We start from the raw sequence: 22,261 nt of genomic DNA, 5'->3' as shown, positions 1-22,261 counted from the left end.
CCTTAATGACCAATTAATTAATTTGCCATCACTTAAAGTGATTTGTTAGATTGGGTAATTTAAAGATCATTCGTAACACAAATCTGAAAATTCTTCAGCCTTTATGGACCTTGAATGAAGCAAATTCTCTGTTTAATTGCTCATCAGCTTTCAAGTGTTCCCATTCCCTGGAAGCATGTGATTAAAGGTAAGCTGAAACATCTGACCAGGGTGGGAGATCTCTGATCTACACAAACAACTGGATTTAAATTTATTCTAGGGTTTTGCTTCTCAATGGTGCAAACATTGTTTGTATTGAACATTTTAATTATTCATGTTTTTGAGCATTATTCCCTGTTGATAGCTTTGTGCAATACTGTATAATGCACAATACTGAAGATCCACTCCAAGATGATAAGCTTAGGGAACATTGCTCAAACATAGCTAACCTTCTGCATGGAGTATGTTGAAGACTGAAACACTAATATATGAAGCTTATTCCTATTGCATTGTGATCTGAGGTCTGTATTGTTATATTTGCATAAGTATATGCACATATTTTTATCCATAATAAAGATATTTCAGTTCCAATGTTGTGCTTAATTCCACTTCCTAGAAAATTCAGATAGACGTCAGTATCACGCCCAGTACACCTAGAGGGTGCTCTACTTCTTTCCTGTTCCACGTTCCCTGTGATTATTCATGTCTTTCTGGTACAGTATGTCTTGTTGTGTAGCCTATTTACTTCCTGCTTCTGCTCTGCTCCTCGCTCAGCATTGAGGTTCGGATGTCCTGAGACCCACCTAGCACCAGGTCGCCCCACGTCCGCTACCTGAGGGCATAGGTTTCTTTACGGCATTTCCTGAACAGATGAGCCCGGACTAAATCCTGTTTCGCCGCTACGCATAGGGTCTTTTTCGCTCTCCTGCCATTTCACGGTTCGTCCTTTCCGACATCCGCGACAGTAAGATCAGTTCAAAGTCCTCTAAACTCACTTTTAAATTTACTCAACTGCTGTCATGCACTTTCCTTCCACAAATCCTCCTTGGCCAGGCACAGGAACGCCAGTTTAGGGAAGAATGCATTTTGCTATGCCATGCATATTTCATAAAACGTTAAACACTGCACAGATACACCATGTCATTTCAAAGAAACAAGTAGGGAAAGGTGATATGCTTTTGTTGGTACTTTACACTCCTCTGGCAAATATGTTTTGTTTCAAGGTGTGACAAGCCTGCATATATAATATCCTTATATGATATGTAAATCTCATCTTGCTCTGTGAAGACCGCATAAGCAAAATTATACTGTTGAAAGCGGTTGTATTTTGCTATGATGCTCTCCATATATTAAGAATTCTTGGTGACTATTTATTGCTTTTGTTGAATTTTCACCTGAATTTCAGGGGGTATTGTTTAAGAATTCCTTTATATTGCTTAGCAGTTAAGAGTATTCACTCTTCATTATCTCACAATAAATGAAGCAATGGTAATGTGATCACACTTCTCTTGCATAGTTTACAGCCCTGCATGTTTTCTAAGTAAATGAGTCACTGATACAAGAGATGAGTAACAACTGTTACCAAACTAGGAATTTAAATGATTATACAGTAGCCAATGGTTGAAGCTGATTGCTCCTGAAACCTGAGCCCAAGTCTACCAGAGGACTGAAATATGAACCAGTAAATCAAGAAATACTGGAAAGATTCATAGCTTCTGATGCATTGCTTCTTTGCCCTCCCCTGTGATTTTCCTGGAGATTTTGGCATTATATTAATTAGCATTATTAACCCTATATTATAAACCCTTCATACAACTACTCCTGCAGCCAAATCAAGTTTAACATCCAGTACACACACAAAGGCCAGAATCATCAGAAAATGTACAGCAACTAAACATCGAAAAACGGGAATTTTTACCTGGGAAAGCTGAACACTAGAAGGTGAATTGTTATGAAACAGCTCTGTTGCACTGACATAGTCGGGTCGTAAGTCTTCAGTATGAATCCCCTAGAGTACAGAAACATGAAAGCGCAGATGCCAAGGTGAAAGAACACAATTTGAAAACAGCTTATTCCCTAACGACAACTCAGAAATAACACAACAAAGATAAACATTAAATCCTTGCATTCTTAAATTCTGTGGTACATTTTGTAGGACAAATTAAATAATGCTAATTGTTAGTAATCAGAACGTGCTTTCTCATTGATTTTGCCTTTTTTTGTACAATCACCAATGAACAGCGAATCTCGCTGTTGGCAAAGTGAGGGCAACAGTCTTCCTCACCTGGTCCTTGAGATCCTGGGCCAGTTTGTGCTGGACAGTGAGGAAGAACTTAAAGAAGAGGCTGAGTGCCAGAGTGCGTCTATACTGGACTAGGCCCCCAGGGGCTGAAGGGTCCAGGCTCATTTCCGTAGACAGGGAAGACAGGGCCTCCTGCAGCAGATCCTCAGTCCACTCTCTGACAAGAACCACAGGCTATAACAATCACTGGCAACTCCTGCACCTGCACACAACACTCTCGCTAATAAAGCTGGGTGCTGTTTTTCATAAGAAACCTAGTTTCTCTGGAAGGAAGGGATTTCATTAAAAACCATTATGTTTTACAGATGAGAAAGGTTTGGATAGAACACCAAAAATCTGATCAGGGAAGATTTTTCAGTGAAGTTGTTGGAATTTAATAGAATACTGTATAAGCTTTGGTCCAAATAAAACTTATTACGATCACACAAACGTATAATTGGCTATAGATTATAGCCCTTATATAGTTACTTCTATACAGGTAGATACAACAATTATCCAAGACATATTTTTTTATTTGTAGTTTGTAGTTTGTATTGAAGTATCAAAAACATTTTTTAAGCAATGATTTTATGACAGATGTACTCAAACCCTTACTTAGACGGATAGAGAAAAAAATATTGAGTTATATATTGGTTACATTGAGCAGGAAAAAAGCGATAAATATGGAATTAAGAACAAAATGAAAACAATGATTTTTGAGGGCTAAAATCTATAAAAAGAAACCCTGTCTTAATGTGGGCCACAAAAAGTACAAGCCTTTTAATAAAAATACTTACAGAGGCCAGAAGCATTTTTGAACCACACTTTTTAAGGGAATAATCTCTTTTGTGAATTTGAATTTATCTGTACCTGTATCTTAAACATATTCTGTTTACAAAAAACATGTATTATCAAAGCCCACCTGTCAGTAAGCTGTTTGCAAGTCTTCTTTGCCAGCACTGTAATTGGAGCCATTCCCCCATAACTCAGATGGAGCTCTTTTACTTTATTAGTTCCCTCTTTAAAGAGAACATTCATTCCACATGTTACTATAGCAATGTCATCCTCACGCCGGGAAGCCTGCTTGAAGGCTGAGAAATACTGGCCCTGCAACACAGAAAGACATATTCTACTGTGTCATTCTTTCCTAGATGTTTTGTCCTTATTAAGATGTTAATATTCTGTTACAGTTAAGAACACGTAATAGGTTTATTTCATGCTGAAAAGAGAAGAAAGAAAACACAATGTTTCGGCCGTGGAGCCTTCTTCAGGTGTGAGAGAAGAAGTCTCACACCTGAAGAAGGCTCCACGCCTGAAACGTTGTGTTTTCTTTCTTCTCTTTTCAGCATGGAATAAACCTATTACTTGTTCCTTTGCAGCCTATGCATGCTGACGCAGCTACCCACCTGAACTTCTGTTCCAGTATATGTTAATATGACAATTTTCAAATTCATTAAATTTGGATTGAATTAAAATGGTCTAAACCTAGATAACAATAGCTCAATGAAACTGCCTTACTTTCAAAACACACCTTTTAATCATAGATACCTTAATGGTTTAATTGGTGTATTAATAAAAAAACACATTTTGGTGACAAATAAAACATTTCAGATTTTTGTTCATCATGATTTGGTACAGTAGATTTCAGGTTTTGCATGCTGTGTGTAGAATTTTCAACAGATTTATTCAATTTTCACTATTAAGGAAAATGTGTACGGACAGAGCATAATTTTAGCTATCCATTATCAGAAAGCCCCTAACTGCTGCTAGGACTTTTGAAAACAGATTGTAGGGCACAAGGTGGGACAGCACCCTGAAAGAAACATCAGTTCTTTGCAAGGCATACAAACACAAGCTGAAGAACACAATGCAAGACGTCCATGTATAAGTTGGCAGTTACCATACATGGCTGACTTTTAAGTAAGTCTTTTACTGACTTGCTTACCTCCCTTGTGTAAGGAATTTCAATAGACAGAAGTATCTCGTCAGGCTTTATGGATGTTTTTCGGTAGCCAACAAAAAAATTTTCATCAATGTGGATCTCTCGTTTACCAACTGGAAAATGGCAAGCCCAAATTATTCAGAATTCCTAGAACTGCGGAAAAACCTTAAGAATGCTAATTAAATTAAATGCATGACACTTAACTGGTACAAAGGTCTCTACTGTTTACATTCTGAAAGTGTAGATTTGTGTAATAAAATAGGAAAAATGATTCTCTCAACAACTGAGTACTCGAAAGCCAGATAATGATGGGTGCACTCCAGAGCCTCTAGCAAACCAAACGTGACAGGCCTGGAATGACAGCTTACATTGAAACCAAGGTTAAGTGTCACTTAAACCATGGCTTGTCACAATGCTCTGCAGAATCAGTTCTATGAGCAGGTACAGTAGGTTAAGGAGAAAGTAATAATAAGAGAATACATACATACAAAGAGAGACATACATACAAATACTTAAAAACAAATACAAATACAAATACTTAAAAACAAATATCACTTTCATTTTTATTAGAATGTGCAAACATCTACTTGTACAATGTGACTAGTTTAAGTTTATCATTCACCAATTGTTTTATTGTTTTATAAATTATGCTGACATTTGTTATCATGAGTTGTCAGATTTGAGCAACCAGGGCTCACAGGTTACAAGCATGTATGGACACCATCTGAAGCCATACAAGCCTGGTCCAAATCATGTTGCATGATTTGCACCAGGTTAGATATCACCTTGTAAGATAGTGGTTTTTTTTTGCAGTGACTGGAGAAGGATTCACCAGTTCACATATCTCTGAACCCGGAATGCCATAGACTGTCCCAGCTCATTCCACAGATACTTAATAGAGGTTACACAAGTCTGTAGGGTATCCATGGCATAACTGTCATATTTCCATCTCACAAGAAAGCAAGGCTTACAAGAGCAGCCTGAGGATCTGTGCTGTTCTGATGGAATGTAGTTGCATCAGCATGAATCTTCATGACAGCCATCAAGCGATGTCCCTGGGCTTGATCAGTGTATGACTGTGTAGCTAGGTTGCCACCATTCACTACAGCTTGATTGCTGTAACAGCTAGACACTTCCACTTAGATCTTCACACTTGGATCCTCATTCTGCAGTATCAGCTACAGTATGACATGAGTGACTATGTCAGCTAATGATCTCTGTAGGTATCTTACTTTGTGCCTTCTGCCTGTGCCCTGAAAGGATTTTAATAAGATAACAGAATGCTATTAGAGCATTGATTCCCTGGTTTACCTTTGGACAACAGTGTGGCCTTGCTGCCTGCAGCCATGAAGACAGGGTTCAGGTCAGAGATCGGACTTGCTGTCATGATATTGCCACCTAGTGCCTGAAACAATATCCAAAATATGAAAATAATGAGGACTCTCAAGAATGAAACAGATTGCAGTAGCATTGTTGTAAAGTAAACATTTATTGTCAATATTCTTTTCTCAGTGAATAAACGTTATTTTGATTATTAATTTAAAGCTGTACTCTTTATCTCTTCCCCTCTTATGAATAAAAATGATAGGCATAATAATCTTCCACCTCTCATAGGGTGATTTCTTATTTTTTAAACTAGCACTTAGGTCTGGGGCTTGTGATCAGCCTGTTTGCTTAGTTCTGGAGCTGCAGAAACAGAGTAGACCACACTGTATGCTAAAGTATATTACAAAATATTACAAATGCTAAACAAATTCAATGTATCTTGGAAATGGAACCACCCATAATTATTTGAACAGTGAAGTCAAAACCATTATTGTTGCTTTACAGTCAAGCTGTTTGCATTTTTGATTATGGAATTGATGTGAATGATAAGCACAACAAAATATATGTATTATTAATAACTCTGATGTTTATTAGAAATTTCAATAACAGTTGTTTTTAGGGTTTTCCTTCACAGTTCTGGTAATTTTTTACAGAAGCCTATTAGCTCCATGGAGAAAAAAATATTTTGTAATTAAAAAAGATATTATGTTAAAATGTGATAATTCATTTGTTACATATATTATACAGTGGTGTGAAAAAGTGTTTGCCCCCTTCCTGATTTCTTATTTTTTTGCATGTTTGTCACACTGAAATGTTTCAGATCATCAAACAAATTGAAATATTAGACAAAGATAACACAAGTAAACACAAAATGCAGTTTTTAAATGAAGGTTTTTATTATTAAAGGAAAAAAAATCCAAACCTACATGGCCCTGTGTGAAAACGTGATTGCCCCCTAAACTTAATAACTAGTTGGGCCACCCTTAGCAGCAACAACTGCAATCAAGCGTTTGCGATAACTGGCAATGAGTCTTTTACAGCGCTGTGGAGGAATTTTGGCCCACTCATCTTTGCAGAATTGTTGTAATTTAGCCACATTGGAGGGTTTTCGAGCCTTAACCGCTTTTTTAAGGTCATGCCACAACATCTCAATCGGATTCAGGTCAGGACTTTAACTAGGCCACTCCAAAGTCTTCATTTTGTTTTTCTTAAGCCATTCAGAGGTGGACTTGCTGGTGTGTTTTGGATCATTGTCCTGGTGCAGAACCCAAGTGTGCTTCAGCTTGAGGTCACGAATAGATGGCCGGACATTCTCCTTCAGGATTTTTTGGTAGACAGCAGAATTCATGGTTCCATTTACCACAGCAAGTCTTTCAGGTCCTGAAGCAGCAAAACAGCCCCAGACCATCACACTACCACCACCATATTTTACTGTTGGTATGATGTTCCTTTTCTGAAATGCTGTGTTACTTTTACGCCAGATGTAATGGGACACACACCTTCCAAAAAGTTCAACTTTTGTCTCGTCAGTCCTCAGAGTATTTTCCCAAAAGTCTTGGGGATCATCAAGATGTTTTCTGGCAAAACTGAGAAGAGCCTTTATGTTCTTTTTGCTCAGCAGTGGTTTTCATCTTGGAACTCTGCCATGCAGGCCATTTTTGCCCAGTCTCTTTCTTATGGTGGAGTCATGAACACTGACCTTAACTGAGGCAAGTGAAGCCTGGAATTCTTCGGATGTTGTTGTGGGTTTTTTGTGACCTCTTGGATGAGTCATCGCTGTGCTTCTGGGGTAATTTTGGTCGGCCAGCCACTCCTGGGAAGGTTCACCACTGTTCCATGTTTTCGCCATTTGTGGATAATGGCTCTCACTGTGGTTCGCTGGAGTCCCAAAGCTTTAGAAATGGCTTTATAACCTTTTCCAGACTGATAAATCTCAATTACTCTGTTTCTCATTTGTTCCTGAATTTCTTTGGATCGCAGCATGATGTCTAGCTTTTGAGGATCTTTTGGTCTACTTCACTTTGTCAGGCAGGTCCTATTTAAGTGATTTCTCGATTGAGAACAGGTGTGGCAGTAATCAGGCCTGGGTGTGGCTAGAGAAATTGAACTCAGCTTTCCAAAGATGTGATAAACCACAGTTGATTTATGTTTAAACAGGGGGGGGGTAATCACTTTTTCACACAGGGCCATGTAGGTTTGGATTTTTTTCCCCTTAATAATAAAAACCTTCATTTAAAAACTGCTTTTTGTGTTTACTTGTGTTATCTTTGTCTAATATTTCAATTTGTTTGATGATCTGAAACATTTCAGTGTGGCAAACATGCAAAAAAATAAGAAATCAGGATGGGGGCAAACACTTTTTCACACCACTGTATATAAGCCTATGCTTACACAAAATACATTTAAATTTGAAATTGCACAGCACAATACAGGAAATGTGTCATATGAAGGGAGAAAAAAACAATATTTACTGTACATATTGGCTTGCACAGACATGAATATAAAGAGATACAGGAGTGCAAAACAAAATGAAAAACAATTCTAGGTTAGCACACAAACTGTTGCCAACAAAGTACTGTATTTATGAAGAGAGTTATGTTGCTTGTTTCTTGTCAGCATTTAAACCCAAAGGTATCTTGTTCAAATGAAAAATGATTTCATTTAAATGCAATAAATATTTTTCTTATTCCTCATAAGCTTCTCTATATTTTTCTGTCACCAAATGGCATTTTCTTATTGTTTTACTTGGTCTCGATTGATTGGTTACTATATCTGTGTTTTCTTTCTTCTTCTGAATGTTCCAAAGTGTCAATTATGTTTCAGTGCAAAGGTTTCAAGGTTTTAAGGTTTCTTTCAGCTTCAAAATTCCCTCCTTTTTTTCATAGATAGCTCTTTGGTTTTCACTTTGACTTAGATCTGTCAAAGTGAGACTGGTTGATAGGACATTAACAGTGCTATTATGAGTCTAACTATCCAACAACAAGCACATAACCAACAAAACACACCTGTCAACTAACTGTCCCAATACTTTTTGGTTCTACACTATCAATTTGATTAATTGACTCAAGAGTCTAGAACATTTTTCATGAGAAATTATTATAATATGTATTTAAATAATTATTATGTGAAAATCCCAGTTCAGATTTTACTGCTCGAATATTGGAGGTATTGTAGGGTACTGTGTCTTTACCAAAACACAATTTTTTGTTGTGGGATCACTTACTGCAACATTTCGGATTTGTTGTCCAGCAAACCATCTGAGCTGCTCCAGAACTGCCTGAAACACTCCAGTCTGGCATTTGGGTAGCTGTGACACTGCTTTCCTCAGCTCTTCTCCAATCAGGGTCAGGCTGCATGCAGCCCCAAACACAATTCCTTAAAACAAAACCTTGGTTTTGTGATTTGTTTTAAAAGGGTTTGTCAGTCTTCTTTAATCCACAGAAGTTTAGAAAGTCAGACACTGCTTTTAATACATAGTTTCTAGCAGTCTCAGGAGTGTTTGGGACATCGAAATGAACTGAATTCCAGACCTGCCATACCAAAAGGCTATGCAATACTGTACATGGAACAAGCTCTTGTAATAAGGGCCCAGCTGAGACACAAAAGCAAGGAGGGAGATCCTCATGAAATGAACACAACACGTTACAAGGTAATTGCAGAATTCTCATGGTTTTCAGGCACTGTGATGGACTGGCAATCCTGCCCAGGGTATTGCTCTGCCTTGTGCTCTGTGCCTGCTGGGTTAAGCTGCATCTCACCATAACCCCCTAATGATCAAATGATTATTGAACACAGGTTGATGGATTAATATGTGTCTGGTGCCTTTAAATCGCATGCAGTTTATTTGGTTGGGTTGTCCCCGCATACTATTGGCCACTATTTTTCAAAAACAGTGCAGTCAGGTACTGGCATCCAACAAGCCATAGAGAGCACAACAATAGGAATGCGTGCAAAGAAACATACTTCAATGGGCATAGCATATTGCAGGCATGTGATATGAGTACTTGAAAAAGTAACCTGAGGATACTATGTTTGCAATAAAAAAGGTGACAACAGTGCTCAAAATAGCAGGAATTGTGGCTTCCTAACATGGAATACACTGTATACTGTGTAAGTGGCCACTCACCTCTCTCATTGTACTGTATAATGTTGAGCTCTGGGATATACGCTGGAGCAAGAATCACAGGGTACAACATGTTCTTAAACTTCATCTCAATACCTTAAACAAAGACAGAACACTAAGCTTAACTACCTCTCTAACATATTGCAACACACAAATGCCTGAAGGAAAGATTATTACTAATACTTAAAGACAATAAAATATGTAATATGCATAATCATAATAATTATTATCATTAAATTATTATTTTCAGACATATCTGCTTGGCCAATGTGTTCAACCAGTTTTGAGCTGACAGGCCATTCCCTTGTTTTGCACTTCTAACCTAGACTACAAGCAGATAAGTTGTTGACCAGAGGACTGGCTCATTTCTGAATCTCAGTGTCTAGTCCAGCAATAAGGTTGCCAAAAAAAGGCAAGGATCTCCAAGCCAAGTGTGACACCATAAAAGGGCAACATGGTGTGACTACCAATTGCTCAGATGTGGTAACATGGCGCTATTCAAGACCAATCTTTTCACACAGTACCTAACAGTGCCACAATGCTATGTTGTTCTTATTGTTATTCTTGGCTACTCTGTTCAATACTTACAATGAAAACAAGGGCAAAGACAAAAAATAACTGTGAGAGAATGAACAGTACTTTATGTACTAGATTACCAGTGGAAAGAACAGAGTCATTCTGTTGTTAGACTTTGTACTTTGCACAATTTTCTGTTAGAACACATAAATTCCCAGAATTTCATTTCAATGAAGATTTTGTCCTAAAATAACCTCCTTCTGTCATACAGTAAGTATAAATTTTGGTGACAGAATTTCAGATCATTCTGAGTAGGATTTAGGAAACCCAAAATCCTCCCTAACCTTATACTATCCCTGTTATAACACTATTCTCACATATCAGCAAGTTTTAGTTTTAAAGCTTAACAATGTGTACGTTATACAATTAATGTACTGTACATTGACCCCTTTATAATGCTACCTTTACAGTATTTATGACCTGGGTAACTGTCCTATAACACAACAACGCCTTTGGTTCAAACTGAAGGCAGCCTTACTGCTCAGTCATACGTTGATGAGTCCTTGAGCCAGTGTTTATTTGATTTGAGATAAAATGAGTGATAATTTTTTAGCAGGACAACACAAGACCACACAGTGCTTGGATTATAATGGAACCACTTCAGGAAAACAGCACTAAGGAGTTTCTCACTTAACCTGAGCCCTATAGAACATCCCTGGGACCAACTTACCAAGGCCATCAATAGGAGGCAACTGCAATGTTCTTAGCTTCTTTTAGAATCTACTTGCTGTGACGGAACTAGACGATGATTTTGTCTGAACTTGAAAGCCCACGAATACATATACAGTACATTCACAATACTGCAATACTTTATATAAACAAATAAAGCCAAACAAGGAAATGAGCGAGAAATAAACTCAACAATATATCTGTTTCTCTATGATGTCAGAATGAATTAATTCCTTACCAACTTCAGTATTGCCAACCACAAGCTTGGCTTCAGGAAACTGGTACTTGAGATCAAGCAGCTCAGTGAGCAAGCTGGGTTGAATCCATGTGACTCTCTCTCCCTTGAATCGCAGTTGCTTGTTCTGCGATTTTTCCAGTCGCTACACAATCAGAAACACACTGTCAGCGATACATAATCTTACCAAGAACATACTATATATTCAACAAAATGTTTTTAAAACATTTAAAAAAGTGCCTCAGATGTTTTTAATGTTTTCATCCAACAATTATTTACTTGTTTCTCTTCATTAAGGAAATGGTTTGAACCTCATCATTGTATTAAAGAGCTGCTGATATTTAAGACATTGCCTTTTTCTAAAAAAGAAATGCTTAATGCAAACCTGTAGCTCTGGTGGAAATATAAGCTCTTGTGTGGGGTCCAGAGGTATGAATTCAGAAACATTGAAGAGCTGTGCTGAAGATTGCTCCTGCAACTGAGAAATCAGAGAGGTTTTGTAGATCAGAAAGTGGATCTGCCTTCACTTAATGAGTTCACAAATTAAACAATTTAGCAAAAAAAATATAATTGAAGTCATTAGCTTGACATTGACATATCAGGAACTGAAACTCATTCATAAAGTGCACACTGCATGTGGCACTGTGGTTAAGGATCTGTGCCTGTAGCTAGAAGGTTTCTAGTTCAAATCCCACAGCTAGCAGAGGAATCCTACTCTGTTGGGCCCCTGAGCAAGGCCCTTAACCCCAACTGCTCCAGGGGTGCTGTGTAAATGGCTGACCCTGTGCTCTGAACCCATGCTTCTCTCCCTGTCTGTGTGTCTCATGGAGAACAAGTTGGGGTATGTGAAAAGACAAATTCATAATGCAAGAAATTGTATATGGCTAATAAAGTGATCTATCTATCTAGACAAAGAAACACTTAGCAAGATAAAGGGAATTCAGAGTTCATATAATTTCAATGAATTTAATACTCTTTGGTGGGAAAAGAATTAAACAGAAGTGGGGTAGGCTGTATTCCCTGTGGGATATGTGAATTGTAATCACAGATTTCTGCTTTTAATTTAGCTATGTTTCTGCTGAAAATGAAGTCCACATTAAATAGCTGACAGATACAAAATTCTGACAAAAGAGCAGGGGTCTCTGTTGCATGTATCCTTCACCCTACATAACAGTGCTGATAAGTGCATTTGCCCACTCTATTTGATTCTGCATTGTGAATATACTATATAATACTTACATTGCATCTGCCTTCTTTGTTCATGCAACATCCATTCTCCTTTCCTCCTGCACCACAGCAGCCCACATCCTACAACACAGAGAAACAACTGTACTGGAATGTGACACTTCCAGTCGCCTTGTTATTCATGTGACTCTTGGCGAATAACTGGTGTCTTACAAACCCATAAATCCATTTTAGAACAGGTTTGTGAGGAGAGGTGGAGCCTAAGCCAAAAAGCAACAGGAGCAAGGGTACCAGTCAATGCAGGGACCACAAAGACACAGACACACGCACACCAGGGCAAGTTTCCCTTCCAGTAAATCTTTGGACAATGGGAAGAAACTGGAGCACCTAGAGGCAACCCACGTGAATACGGGGGAGAATTTGAACCCAGGGCTGCAGCACAATAAGGCAGCAATGTGAATCACTGCACCATCGTGTCTCTCTGTCTTAAAATAGTAAGTGGAAAAGTGGGCGGAACAGCTGCCGGTAACAAGGAATATCAAAAACCATTCTTATTCAGGAAGGATTTACTTACTCTAGCAAATGTTTTGTATCCCTCCAAAATGGGTCTGTAACCAGTGCAGCGGCACAAATTACCTGCGTGTAAAGGAAAAAAACCACAAGTAGTATCTCTTTGATATAGTGAAGAGGTTTCTGCTCTGAGCTACTGTGTTTTCAGCCTACTTACCGGAAGTATATTGAAAAAAAAATCTGAAATGAGCTTTTAAAGAATTAAGTTAAATCACACTTTAAAAGTTGGCAGAAAGGTCTTTGGAAGTAACTGTTTTATTGATTTTTTTTAGTATTTTTTAATAAAACAACCCATCATTTATCAGGAGGGTTATAAACAATGTAATTTTGCAAAAGATAATAAATTCCTACTAATCTTATTATCATATAATCAGTCTGGGTCATGCTGAATCATACTGCTTTTCATACCAACAGTTTCTATTTCTAGATGTTCATCATTAAAAAAGCAAACACAAGCCCAATAAAGTCAGACTATCCTGCAGTGAAACTATATGAATTGTGGTGTGTTGTTCACTGTACATTTTTGTATACAACAAGGTGGACCAGAAATATTTCACCTTTTGCCAAGGGTTAAAAAACGCCTCTGCATGCTTGCTGGCCCACAAAATTGTCTTCTGTTTTTTTAGTTTGGTAAATGACATAATGTGTTTTAGAGAATGTTTGTAGAGGATTGCAAATGGATAAAAATGCAAAACAGTACTGGTATTAAATGAAAAGAGTTCAAAATTGTATATTAATGCAAAAGAAGCTCAGCAGAGACTCATTAATGTGTTAAGCAAAAACAGTGAAATCAGATACTGGCATTTACTATAGCTTGGATTCCTGAGCCAGACTGTGGGATGTGGGGGGGTGGGGGGTGGGACAAGTTAAGTTTAATTCCACACTGAAGAGCAGAAAAGAAGAAAAGAAGAACAGAACACATTGTGGGTTCTTTGGGTGTCTTCTCAAACACTGGCCATAGCGAAAATATTGTGTATTTTTCTTTATTTCCACTTTTCAGCTTCTAACTATTCTCAATTAGTTCCTGTAGCTATGCTGCTGGGCTGTAGCAATGAAACTAACTGAATTTTATTTACAAAAATGTCCACTAATATATTGTCCTTACATTTGTTGGATTTTGATAGGCCTAATGCAGTGCAGTATCACTCTACTGTACATTTTACCAGCTCAGGGTTGTGGGGGAGCCAGAGTCCCCAGTACATCGCAGGCACACAGACACAATTAAACCTACCAGTATATTTTGGGACTGTAAGAGGAAACAGGAGGACCTGGAAGACACCCATGTGAACATGGGGAAAACATACAAACCCCACACAGCTAGTACCCCATGTCTGGAACTGATCCCAGGGACCCAGCATTGTGAGGCAACAATGCTAACCACTGCACCATAGCACTGCCTGGAGAGATGTGCTGTGTTTAAAAAATACATATAATTTTTACAATCCAATTTCTGCTTTAACAGGCATTTTGAGATACAGGACAGTGTGGATGTGATGCATGGGTAGACAACAGAACCATTTCCAAAATGGATGAACTTGGCACCTGAAAATCACAGGTGCTGCCAATGTGCTACCTTGGAAAGCATCTTCGATATCCTGCATGGATGGGTTAGGCTCATTTCGCAGTAACGAATACATGGACATGACAATCCCTGGAGTACAGAATCCACACTGAGAGCCATGAGCCTTGGCTATTCTCTCCTGCAAGAAAAATGTTTCATACTTAACTGTTAAATCACCTATCTGAACACTCCGTTGTTTAGAAACTCATTCACAGCCTTGGTGACACTTTGGTAGTAGCTAGAATTAAGCATGTCTATAAGGCATAGAGATATTCGTACTGTTCAAAACTTTCATAATCTGAACAATTGCTGAAAATTGGCTATTCTTCTCTCTCAGGTCAGCCTGTTTTTCATGCATGTGAATTTCTACTGCATGCCATAATTTACATCCTGAAGTAATTCTACAATGCAGGATATAATGCCAAATTTTCCTCACAAGCAGATGAAGGTTACAGGGGAAAGCTTTTAATGGTTAACGGGAGAAAAGAAAACTTTTATTTCCTGTAGAAACTGGTCAAGCAGTATCCAGTATGTGAATAGGCCTGTGACAAATATTGTGGGAAAATACCGCTGTATCACTACTGTGAAACAATTGTGTTAGAATTGATAATAACTTAAACATACCAAACCATAAAACTGAGAGCAGAGTGGCAACATTTGACTAATTTCATTTCCAGATACATATTATTTGTATTATTTTATGCAATCTGTGATTCCTCAACAATTTGTTGCAATAGGAAAATGTCTGAAAACTTAAATACTTGTAAACACCGATCAAAGTTCAAAACAGTAAAAAGCCCTTAGCTTTGTGTGTTTTACTTTCTATTTACATTTGTGATGTTGTATATTTGATGTATAAAACACATCCTCTGTAGCTACTAATATAATCTCTGGTAGTCTTATGGCTTCAACTGCAGTATATTTGCATCGTAGACCAGATATTCCTGATAAATGTCTGGAATTAATCTGAACTTGCACATTTGTAGCACCCCTCTTGAACACCATCACAAATTACCCTACAAGTGACTCACCAGGTCTTCCTCAAGGTTTTGTGCATTACTATAGAAGTCACGTTCTTGAACTAGCAAGTGTACCCGAATACCCGTTTAAGTATTCTTTTCTTACCTGAACAGGGTGAAGTTTGGTTTTAACACTGCCAATTCCCTCCACTGTGGTGATAGCACTGTGATGCAGGGAACAGACAGGAGCCAGACAGGCATTTATAGAATAGTGACTATGAGTAGGTTGTCAAGGACCTGAGACTGGGAATTTGATTAAGAATATCTTTTGAGATACACATCTAGTAGTAACTGTGCCTCAGATAAACTCCATACACCACAGAGTGACTTCCAAATGTGTTGCAAAGGTGTATGTGAAATTGCAATAATGTTCTACTCTTTTTAAATCTCTTACTCAACTCAGCGATTTAATTAATCTAATTTTATAAAGACATAGCCAACATTATAAGGATATCTATGATAATTAAATGAAATTTTAAAAAACACAAGGATCCTTAAAAAAAAAATACAAAAAATGTATAGAATTAAACATTTTTATCTCATTATAGAATATATACTTCGAGAAAAGTCTAATTAATTTGGAAATTATACAATAACATTAGCATGATATGCTAATGATTTTCTTTCAAAATGTTTCAAAACTTTCATACTTTTTTCATGTCAAATCACCAATTAATAAAATTGTGACCTATCTGCAAATGGTTGATACTTTAAACTCCTGCTGTTAATTTGATTTTAAAAGTTCAAATATGACACAATTGACCAGATAAACCAATATTTTCCAATATTTTACTTCTGCTAGGTTTGATAAATATTTCTGAAAAGGGACAAACTCCTAATATCCCAAACCAAAAAGAAGCAGTTGAACTGTCCATAAAGACTTTTAAATCAGAATATTGAAATAATGATTTGGTACATAATAATAATATATATATTCAGTTTTGCTGTTGAATAGGGAACAAAAGCAGAATAACATCTGAATATCTTGCTATTGAAACCTAGGAATTAAAATTAGAGGCCCTTCCCAGTGTCACGGATGTCAGAAGGGATGAACCGTGGAGAGGCAGGAGAGCTGAAAAAGACCCATATACGTAGTGGCGGAATGGGGGATTAGCCTGGGCTCAGCAGTTCAGGAGTTGAATAGAAACCAATGCCCTCAGGCAGTGGACGTGGGGAGACCTGGTGCTAGGCGGGTCTCAGGACATCCGAATGTCAATGCTGAGCGAAGGTGAATGAGAGACCCAGAAATATATAGCCCCAGAGAGAGAGACACCGGAAGGACAGCAAAGCACAGGAAACTAGGGACAGGACAGAGTAGGAGCGCCCTCTGACTGCAGAGGGCCTGACAGTACCTCCTCCCCTTTAATGGGCGGCTCCTGAAGCCCACACAAATAAGTGAGCTGCACAGCACTGGGGGGAGGAAAAACCTCATTTAACTGAAAGGAAACCTCCGGGAGTCCACGGCTGAGAGCTGCCCCCTCCTCCAGGGTATAAAAACCTGGGAGACAAGGGTAACAAACCACAATAAACAGATAGGAACCAAGAGTTCCACAACACAGGGGTCAGGTTTTGAATAGGTATTTTTTAAAAAGGATACACAATCTTCTCCCGATGGGGATGGAACCGGGACACCATCACCGTACAGGCACCACACCCTCCCTCAGCACAGCCCAGCTTGGATCCTGTCAGACCCACTGTGAAAGAGCAAGGTCAAGGAAAGAGCAGTATGACTGGAGTTCAAAAAGCAAACTTTGTTTTATTAATTTTATTAATACATTTCAGAAGTGCATACATGTTTTTGTTGTGCAGCAAAAAAACATTTGAAAATGCCCATTACAGATAAGACAACAGAACACAGACTGAGGAAAGGTTCTAAGCAGTATTATTAGAATTAAATTATTTAAAGGCTGGGTGTATATAAAATAAAAAAAAAATGAAACTGCTGATTAATCTTCATGAATGGAGATTCCACAACTTTGTTTACTGGATGATAGTCAAATAAGGTTAAAGGTTGGGTTACTTTTGAAATATGGGAACCAAACCTTTTAAAAAAAGCTAAAGCTAAAGGCATATGCACAACACTACACTACAAGCTAAAACCAATTGTGATGAACTGGCTGTAAGCTTTTGACTGTATATTTACAGTTGAGTTAAATACATCAGAGACGCCATACTGTATATAAGCAATGAATAGTTGTTTTTTGCTAGTACACAGAATATTTTTGTCTATTATTATACAATGCTGACCCGGAAAATTACAGGCATTTCAATTTTTTTGTAAAAGGTGAGTGTCAGCATAAAATGTTCAGCATGTGTTGACTTGAACTAGTCAAGAGGTCCTGTCTCATCTTTTAAGCAATTTGCCACAGCGGGAATCTCTAATGTCAATTAATCCAGGAGCTGCCAGTGGCAATTTATGAGGAATCATTATAAGTGCATTGATATTAATGTGCAGTACTTCAGCAGAATCTTCTTCAGTATATTCTGTGCATACTGTTATTGGGTATGAACATGACAACATCTACTGAGCAAGAAAAATGTCCCTAAAAAGTCAAAAGCTACTGTAAAGCTTTTGTATACCTATTTTTTTAAAGAATGCTCCTTAAAAAGCAAAACCTAGACTCTGTATATGCAAAGAATCAAACTCGTTTCTTTGTATATGCCCACATTGTTAGAAACGAGTGCGCAAATGTTGAAATCAATGTTCAGGTCTTCTTAATATTTTCTTCTTAATAAATTAATAAATTAAGTGATTAGTTTGCCTTACACTTCAGTTGTTCTTCTTCACATACAACACATACAACATACTTCTGTCATTTTGAATACTCACTTTCTTTTTCAGACATATAGGTATACAATATTATGGTTCTTATATTAGATAGAGCTCAGAGTCATGAGTATATGGGTTATAAAATTTAACCCAAAAAGATTATTTAACAATACTGTATATAAATGTATGTATAATATGAAACAGTATACTGTATATAGAAACTCCTCTCATCACACTACAAACCAGTTGCAACTATATGCACTTCTTCTGGGGAATAAAAAATGAATCATCCTCTTGTGATGGCTAACATAGTAAATAATTGACCTGAACAAACTATTCTGAAGCATTATTGGATGAAAAGGATACACCCCTAAGCATAGTTTATCTGGTGTGCCAGAGTTGAATGACCTAGTGGATGTTTGATTTTCAGAGAAAAACAGGATAAAAAACACTGACTCTTTGAACTTCTGGACATCTTAACAAAAATTAGCTTTTTTGAGTTCATTAAATTTCATTTTTCATTGTTATGAACATAGTTGGAAATCAGACACTTGCAATTTCAACCAATACCAAACAAAAATAAACAATGATATGGTTATGAAGTCCATTGCCAACAAATATTAAATCCATGCTTTTCTATTTAGGGTAGAAAAACTTAAATGATCATTTCTACACATTACATCAAATATTATTTGCAATGTCCAGCCATTTTTTGTGAGATGTGGTGTACAGTAATGGTATTGGGCATTCCCAGAGGCTACAAATGTAAAAAATGCCATTTAAAAATTAGAATCAGTTGAATTTACAGAACTTCTCTTCATCTCAAAGGATCCCAAAGCAAACATAAAGGAATCCTTCATGTAATTTACCTTACTGGGGCCTAAGTGTGAATATTATGGCATACTTACCAGTCCACCAATGCCACATTCAGCAGCAAACTGGTCTTACAATACATCACAGAACTGACCAGGTGTAACCTTGCCTAGCTTCTGAGATTTGAGAAATGAGGCTAGACCATGGTTATGCTGTTGTCAATTATAATGGTTATCAAACCGTTAACAGCTGTGTGTGTTATGTAATCACAAACTGTTATGTGCTAGAACTAAAATAAAGTTTAAGCTTTATTTCTTCAATTAAGGATACACTTTCTTCTTAGGAATGTCAGCAAGGTCATTTCAGGTTCCGCATTTTTTTCCACGATCTGAAAAACAAAAGTGGTGGACTTTTCAGGCAAATCCATTTACACATGTCCAATATCTTTAAAATAGGATAATTGATTAATTTTCTAATTTCTTCATTGGCTTTAGGGCCATGGACAACAGCACAAGGCAGGGTACACCCTGGACAAGGACGCCAGTCCATCACAGGGGACACACAGACACGTACACTCTCACACCAAAGCCAATTAACCTACCAACATGTCTTTTGACTGTGGGAGCAAACCAGAGCACCTGGAGGAAACCCATGTAAACACAGAGAGGACATACCAACTCCACACAGATAGTGCCCCAGGTCCAGAGATGATCCCAGGACCCCAGCTGTGCGAAGTAGCAAACATCTGTGCCACTGTGCAACCCTACTAGAATGAAATGTACAGAAAATGATTGTGTTCTTCAAATTCAACATTTATAAAAGAAAAGTTTTTTTTGTTATTTTAGGCTAAGCGATATGGAATATGTGCACTAAAATATGTGCCAAATTTAAATGTGTATTTTAAGGTGAATACACAGCTAACCCACTGAACAGGTTGTTGGCATTGGTCAAGACACCTCCCATGAGCAATTGGCCAAACCAGTTTGGCAGAAAAGCAGATGCAAAAAATGTACTGCATTTTACATAGAGAGAGGCACTGTAGAAAATGTACTGTACAACTGTAACACATATTGACCAAGTGCTTTAAGGAAAGTATGTCCGTTACAGATAAAAAAGAGCATTTTTTTTCAGAAAGTCATGGTGTTCGTGAATACAGTGAAAGAGTTGTAAAGATGGGGTCACCCTGTACCAAAATCGCATGTGGAGGTTGTACTGTCCCCTTTCATATCAGAGGGGAGATTTCTTTTGGAGGGTGGCACAGCATGCGTGTTTAGCATTCTTGCCTCACAGCGCTGGGACCTGGGTTCCTTTCCTGACCTGGCTTGCTAGCTGTGTGGAGTTAGTGAAGAGGCGAGTTCCTCCCGTGCTTGTGTGGGTTTCCTCTGGGTGCTCTGGTTTCCTCCTAGAGTCCAAAGACATACTGGTAGATTAATCAGATTCTGGGAAGAGGAGTGAATGTGTGTGTGTGTCTGTCCGCCTGCCCTGTGACCGACGCCCTCCTGTCACTTGCACTCTCAGGACACAAACGAAGAGCACAAAATACCTCCTATGCTTGTGCTACTTTCGCACAACTTGTATTGTATTGTAAATTGTATTGTAAATGTGTCATTTATTGTATCCTATTTTTTTCCTTTTCGTTAATCTAATCCCTATAAAATCCTGTCCTTCTACTCTTTTATCCCTCTTAACAAGCTCGCGGAAAAAGCATTTCATTGCCGACAACACTGATGTATGCTGTACTGTTCGTGCATTGAAAAATAAACCTTGATTGATTGATTAATTGATTGATTGATTGATTGATTGTCACCTCCTGCAGGATGCACCTTGCCTGCTCTGCTTTCATTGCTTGCCGGGATAGGTTCTGCAACCCCGAGTTAGAAGAAGTGGTTAGAAAATGGATGGATGTGTTTCTGTTTTACTTAATATTAGAAGTAGGTTATAGCTACCATGTTACTAAATTGGAGGGGAGGGGTTACAGTGTTACTAAATTTCCCTCAAGGAACATTTGTATGTTGTTACATGTATGCTATACATGTAAAGTTTTGCACATACCCCTTTGCCATGACATGAAAACACATTCTAATTGAACTGAATAGAGAGAAAAATATGTAAAGACTGCTGCAAAACTGCTTAAGCATTTAGGCCAAGCCTGGAGACCAGGTGGCTTGCTGGATAGCGAAGCTGCAGGAGTACAACATTAATGCAGCATTGGGATACCGAGGCCCTGTGTAGACAGAACAGTGCACTGTGAGCACTGTGAGTGCTGTGAGAGGAAGGTTCAGGAATGGGACCCCCCCAATGACCACGAGCTGCCGGACATGGCTCCCAGACCCTTTGCCAACACGGGGACAGGAAGCCCATCCAGAACTCCAGGAGGTTCGGCAGTAGATGCAGACCAGAGAAAACCCCACCTGAGATGAGATGGCTGGGGACCCACGCTCATTACAAGCTCATTACTCAGTGGCCCAGCTTGCAAATTCAAGATGGTGTGCTGAATGGGCGCTGGGTGCACCCTGCATCAGGAGAGGGGCGGTGCCCTTGGCACTGAAGAGCCAGGTCTTCCCACGCCACGCTGAAGACTAGGCACATCACAGCCCACTCGGGGGTTAGGCATTTTGGGGTCACCAAAATCCTGGCCTGGCATAATGAAGGTGGGTATGACAAGATGGCCAGACTGCTGTCAGTGCTAGGACTCCTGCACCACCCGAAAGGATCTGTTCTGATGAGCCAGTCACAATGAACCACTTCACGCGCTGGCGGAAAGCTTACACCCTTACATAAGCTTATTTTGCATTTTGAGCATTTTTTCATCCTCTAGAATATGCCAACTCAGTGACCCTTACTGTACATTTTTCCCTCAAGGCTCACCCCTTCTTGCCTTTCCCTTATATAAAGGCAGGGAGCAATTTTCTTTCTTTGTCTTTGCCTTGGGTTATTCCAAGTGGATGCACTTTGTCTCTTCTCTCTCTCTAGCATTAGCTAGAGCCAAATCACTGCAAAGAAAAGGGCTATAAAGTTGTCTTGTCGAACCTGAAGCAGTCTCTGCCTGCCTTTAATCCCTTACCTCACATAAACAAGACCATTTAATCCACAGAACAAACAAGTATTAACATTTTAAGCATTTATTAAAAAAATGCTAACAATTTTTAAAAAAGTCTTCGTGGCTTGTCAAAGTGCTGCAAGAGTGAATGTTGATAAAGGCGACGAGGTGC

The 22,261-nt window shown here is 38.4% G+C and overlaps 1 protein-coding gene across 6 annotated transcripts in view; it reads right to left on the bottom strand.

Moving 5' to 3' along the window:
- Window positions 1–22,261, bottom strand: part of xdh (xanthine dehydrogenase) — a 60,615-nt gene that overhangs the window by 34,307 nt on the left and 4,047 nt on the right. For 2 of the 6 annotated variants that reach the window (XM_088624982.1, XM_088624988.1), the window contains exons 2-17: window positions 21,918–22,042; window positions 19,380–19,437; window positions 17,064–17,160; window positions 15,573–15,681; window positions 14,460–14,586; window positions 12,891–12,952; window positions 12,371–12,439; window positions 11,517–11,609; window positions 11,135–11,276; window positions 9,655–9,747; window positions 8,752–8,903; window positions 5,514–5,607; window positions 4,206–4,315; window positions 3,183–3,367; window positions 2,264–2,438; window positions 1,898–1,987 (exon numbers count right to left, since the gene is read on the bottom strand). In XM_088624982.1, coding sequence (XP_088481108.1) covers window positions 1,898–1,987; window positions 2,264–2,438; window positions 3,183–3,367; window positions 4,206–4,315; window positions 5,514–5,607; window positions 8,752–8,903; window positions 9,655–9,747; window positions 11,135–11,276; window positions 11,517–11,609; window positions 12,371–12,439; window positions 12,891–12,952; window positions 14,460–14,586; window positions 15,573–15,681; window positions 17,064–17,160; window positions 19,380–19,437; window positions 21,918–22,025 — 1,764 coding nt within the window. In that variant the 5' untranslated portion in view covers window positions 22,026–22,042. Of the gene's footprint in view, window positions 1–1,897; window positions 1,988–2,263; window positions 2,439–3,182; window positions 3,368–4,205; window positions 4,316–5,513; window positions 5,608–8,751; window positions 8,904–9,654; window positions 9,748–11,134; window positions 11,277–11,516; window positions 11,610–12,370; window positions 12,440–12,890; window positions 12,953–14,210; window positions 14,422–14,459; window positions 14,587–15,572; window positions 15,682–17,063; window positions 17,161–18,602; window positions 18,800–19,379; window positions 19,438–20,366; window positions 20,452–21,917; window positions 22,043–22,261 lie in introns of those variants that run through there. The other 4 variants (XM_088624983.1, XM_088624984.1, XM_088624986.1 and 1 more) reach the window with 4 other exon arrangements.

Source organism: Lepisosteus platostomus, chromosome 3 (genome assembly GCF_059453375.1).
Source record: "Lepisosteus platostomus isolate fLepPlt1 chromosome 3, fLepPlt1.hap1, whole genome shotgun sequence".
Classification (NCBI taxonomy): domain Eukaryota; kingdom Metazoa; phylum Chordata; class Actinopteri; order Semionotiformes; family Lepisosteidae; genus Lepisosteus; species Lepisosteus platostomus.
This window is presented reverse-complemented; position numbering and strand designations above follow the sequence as displayed.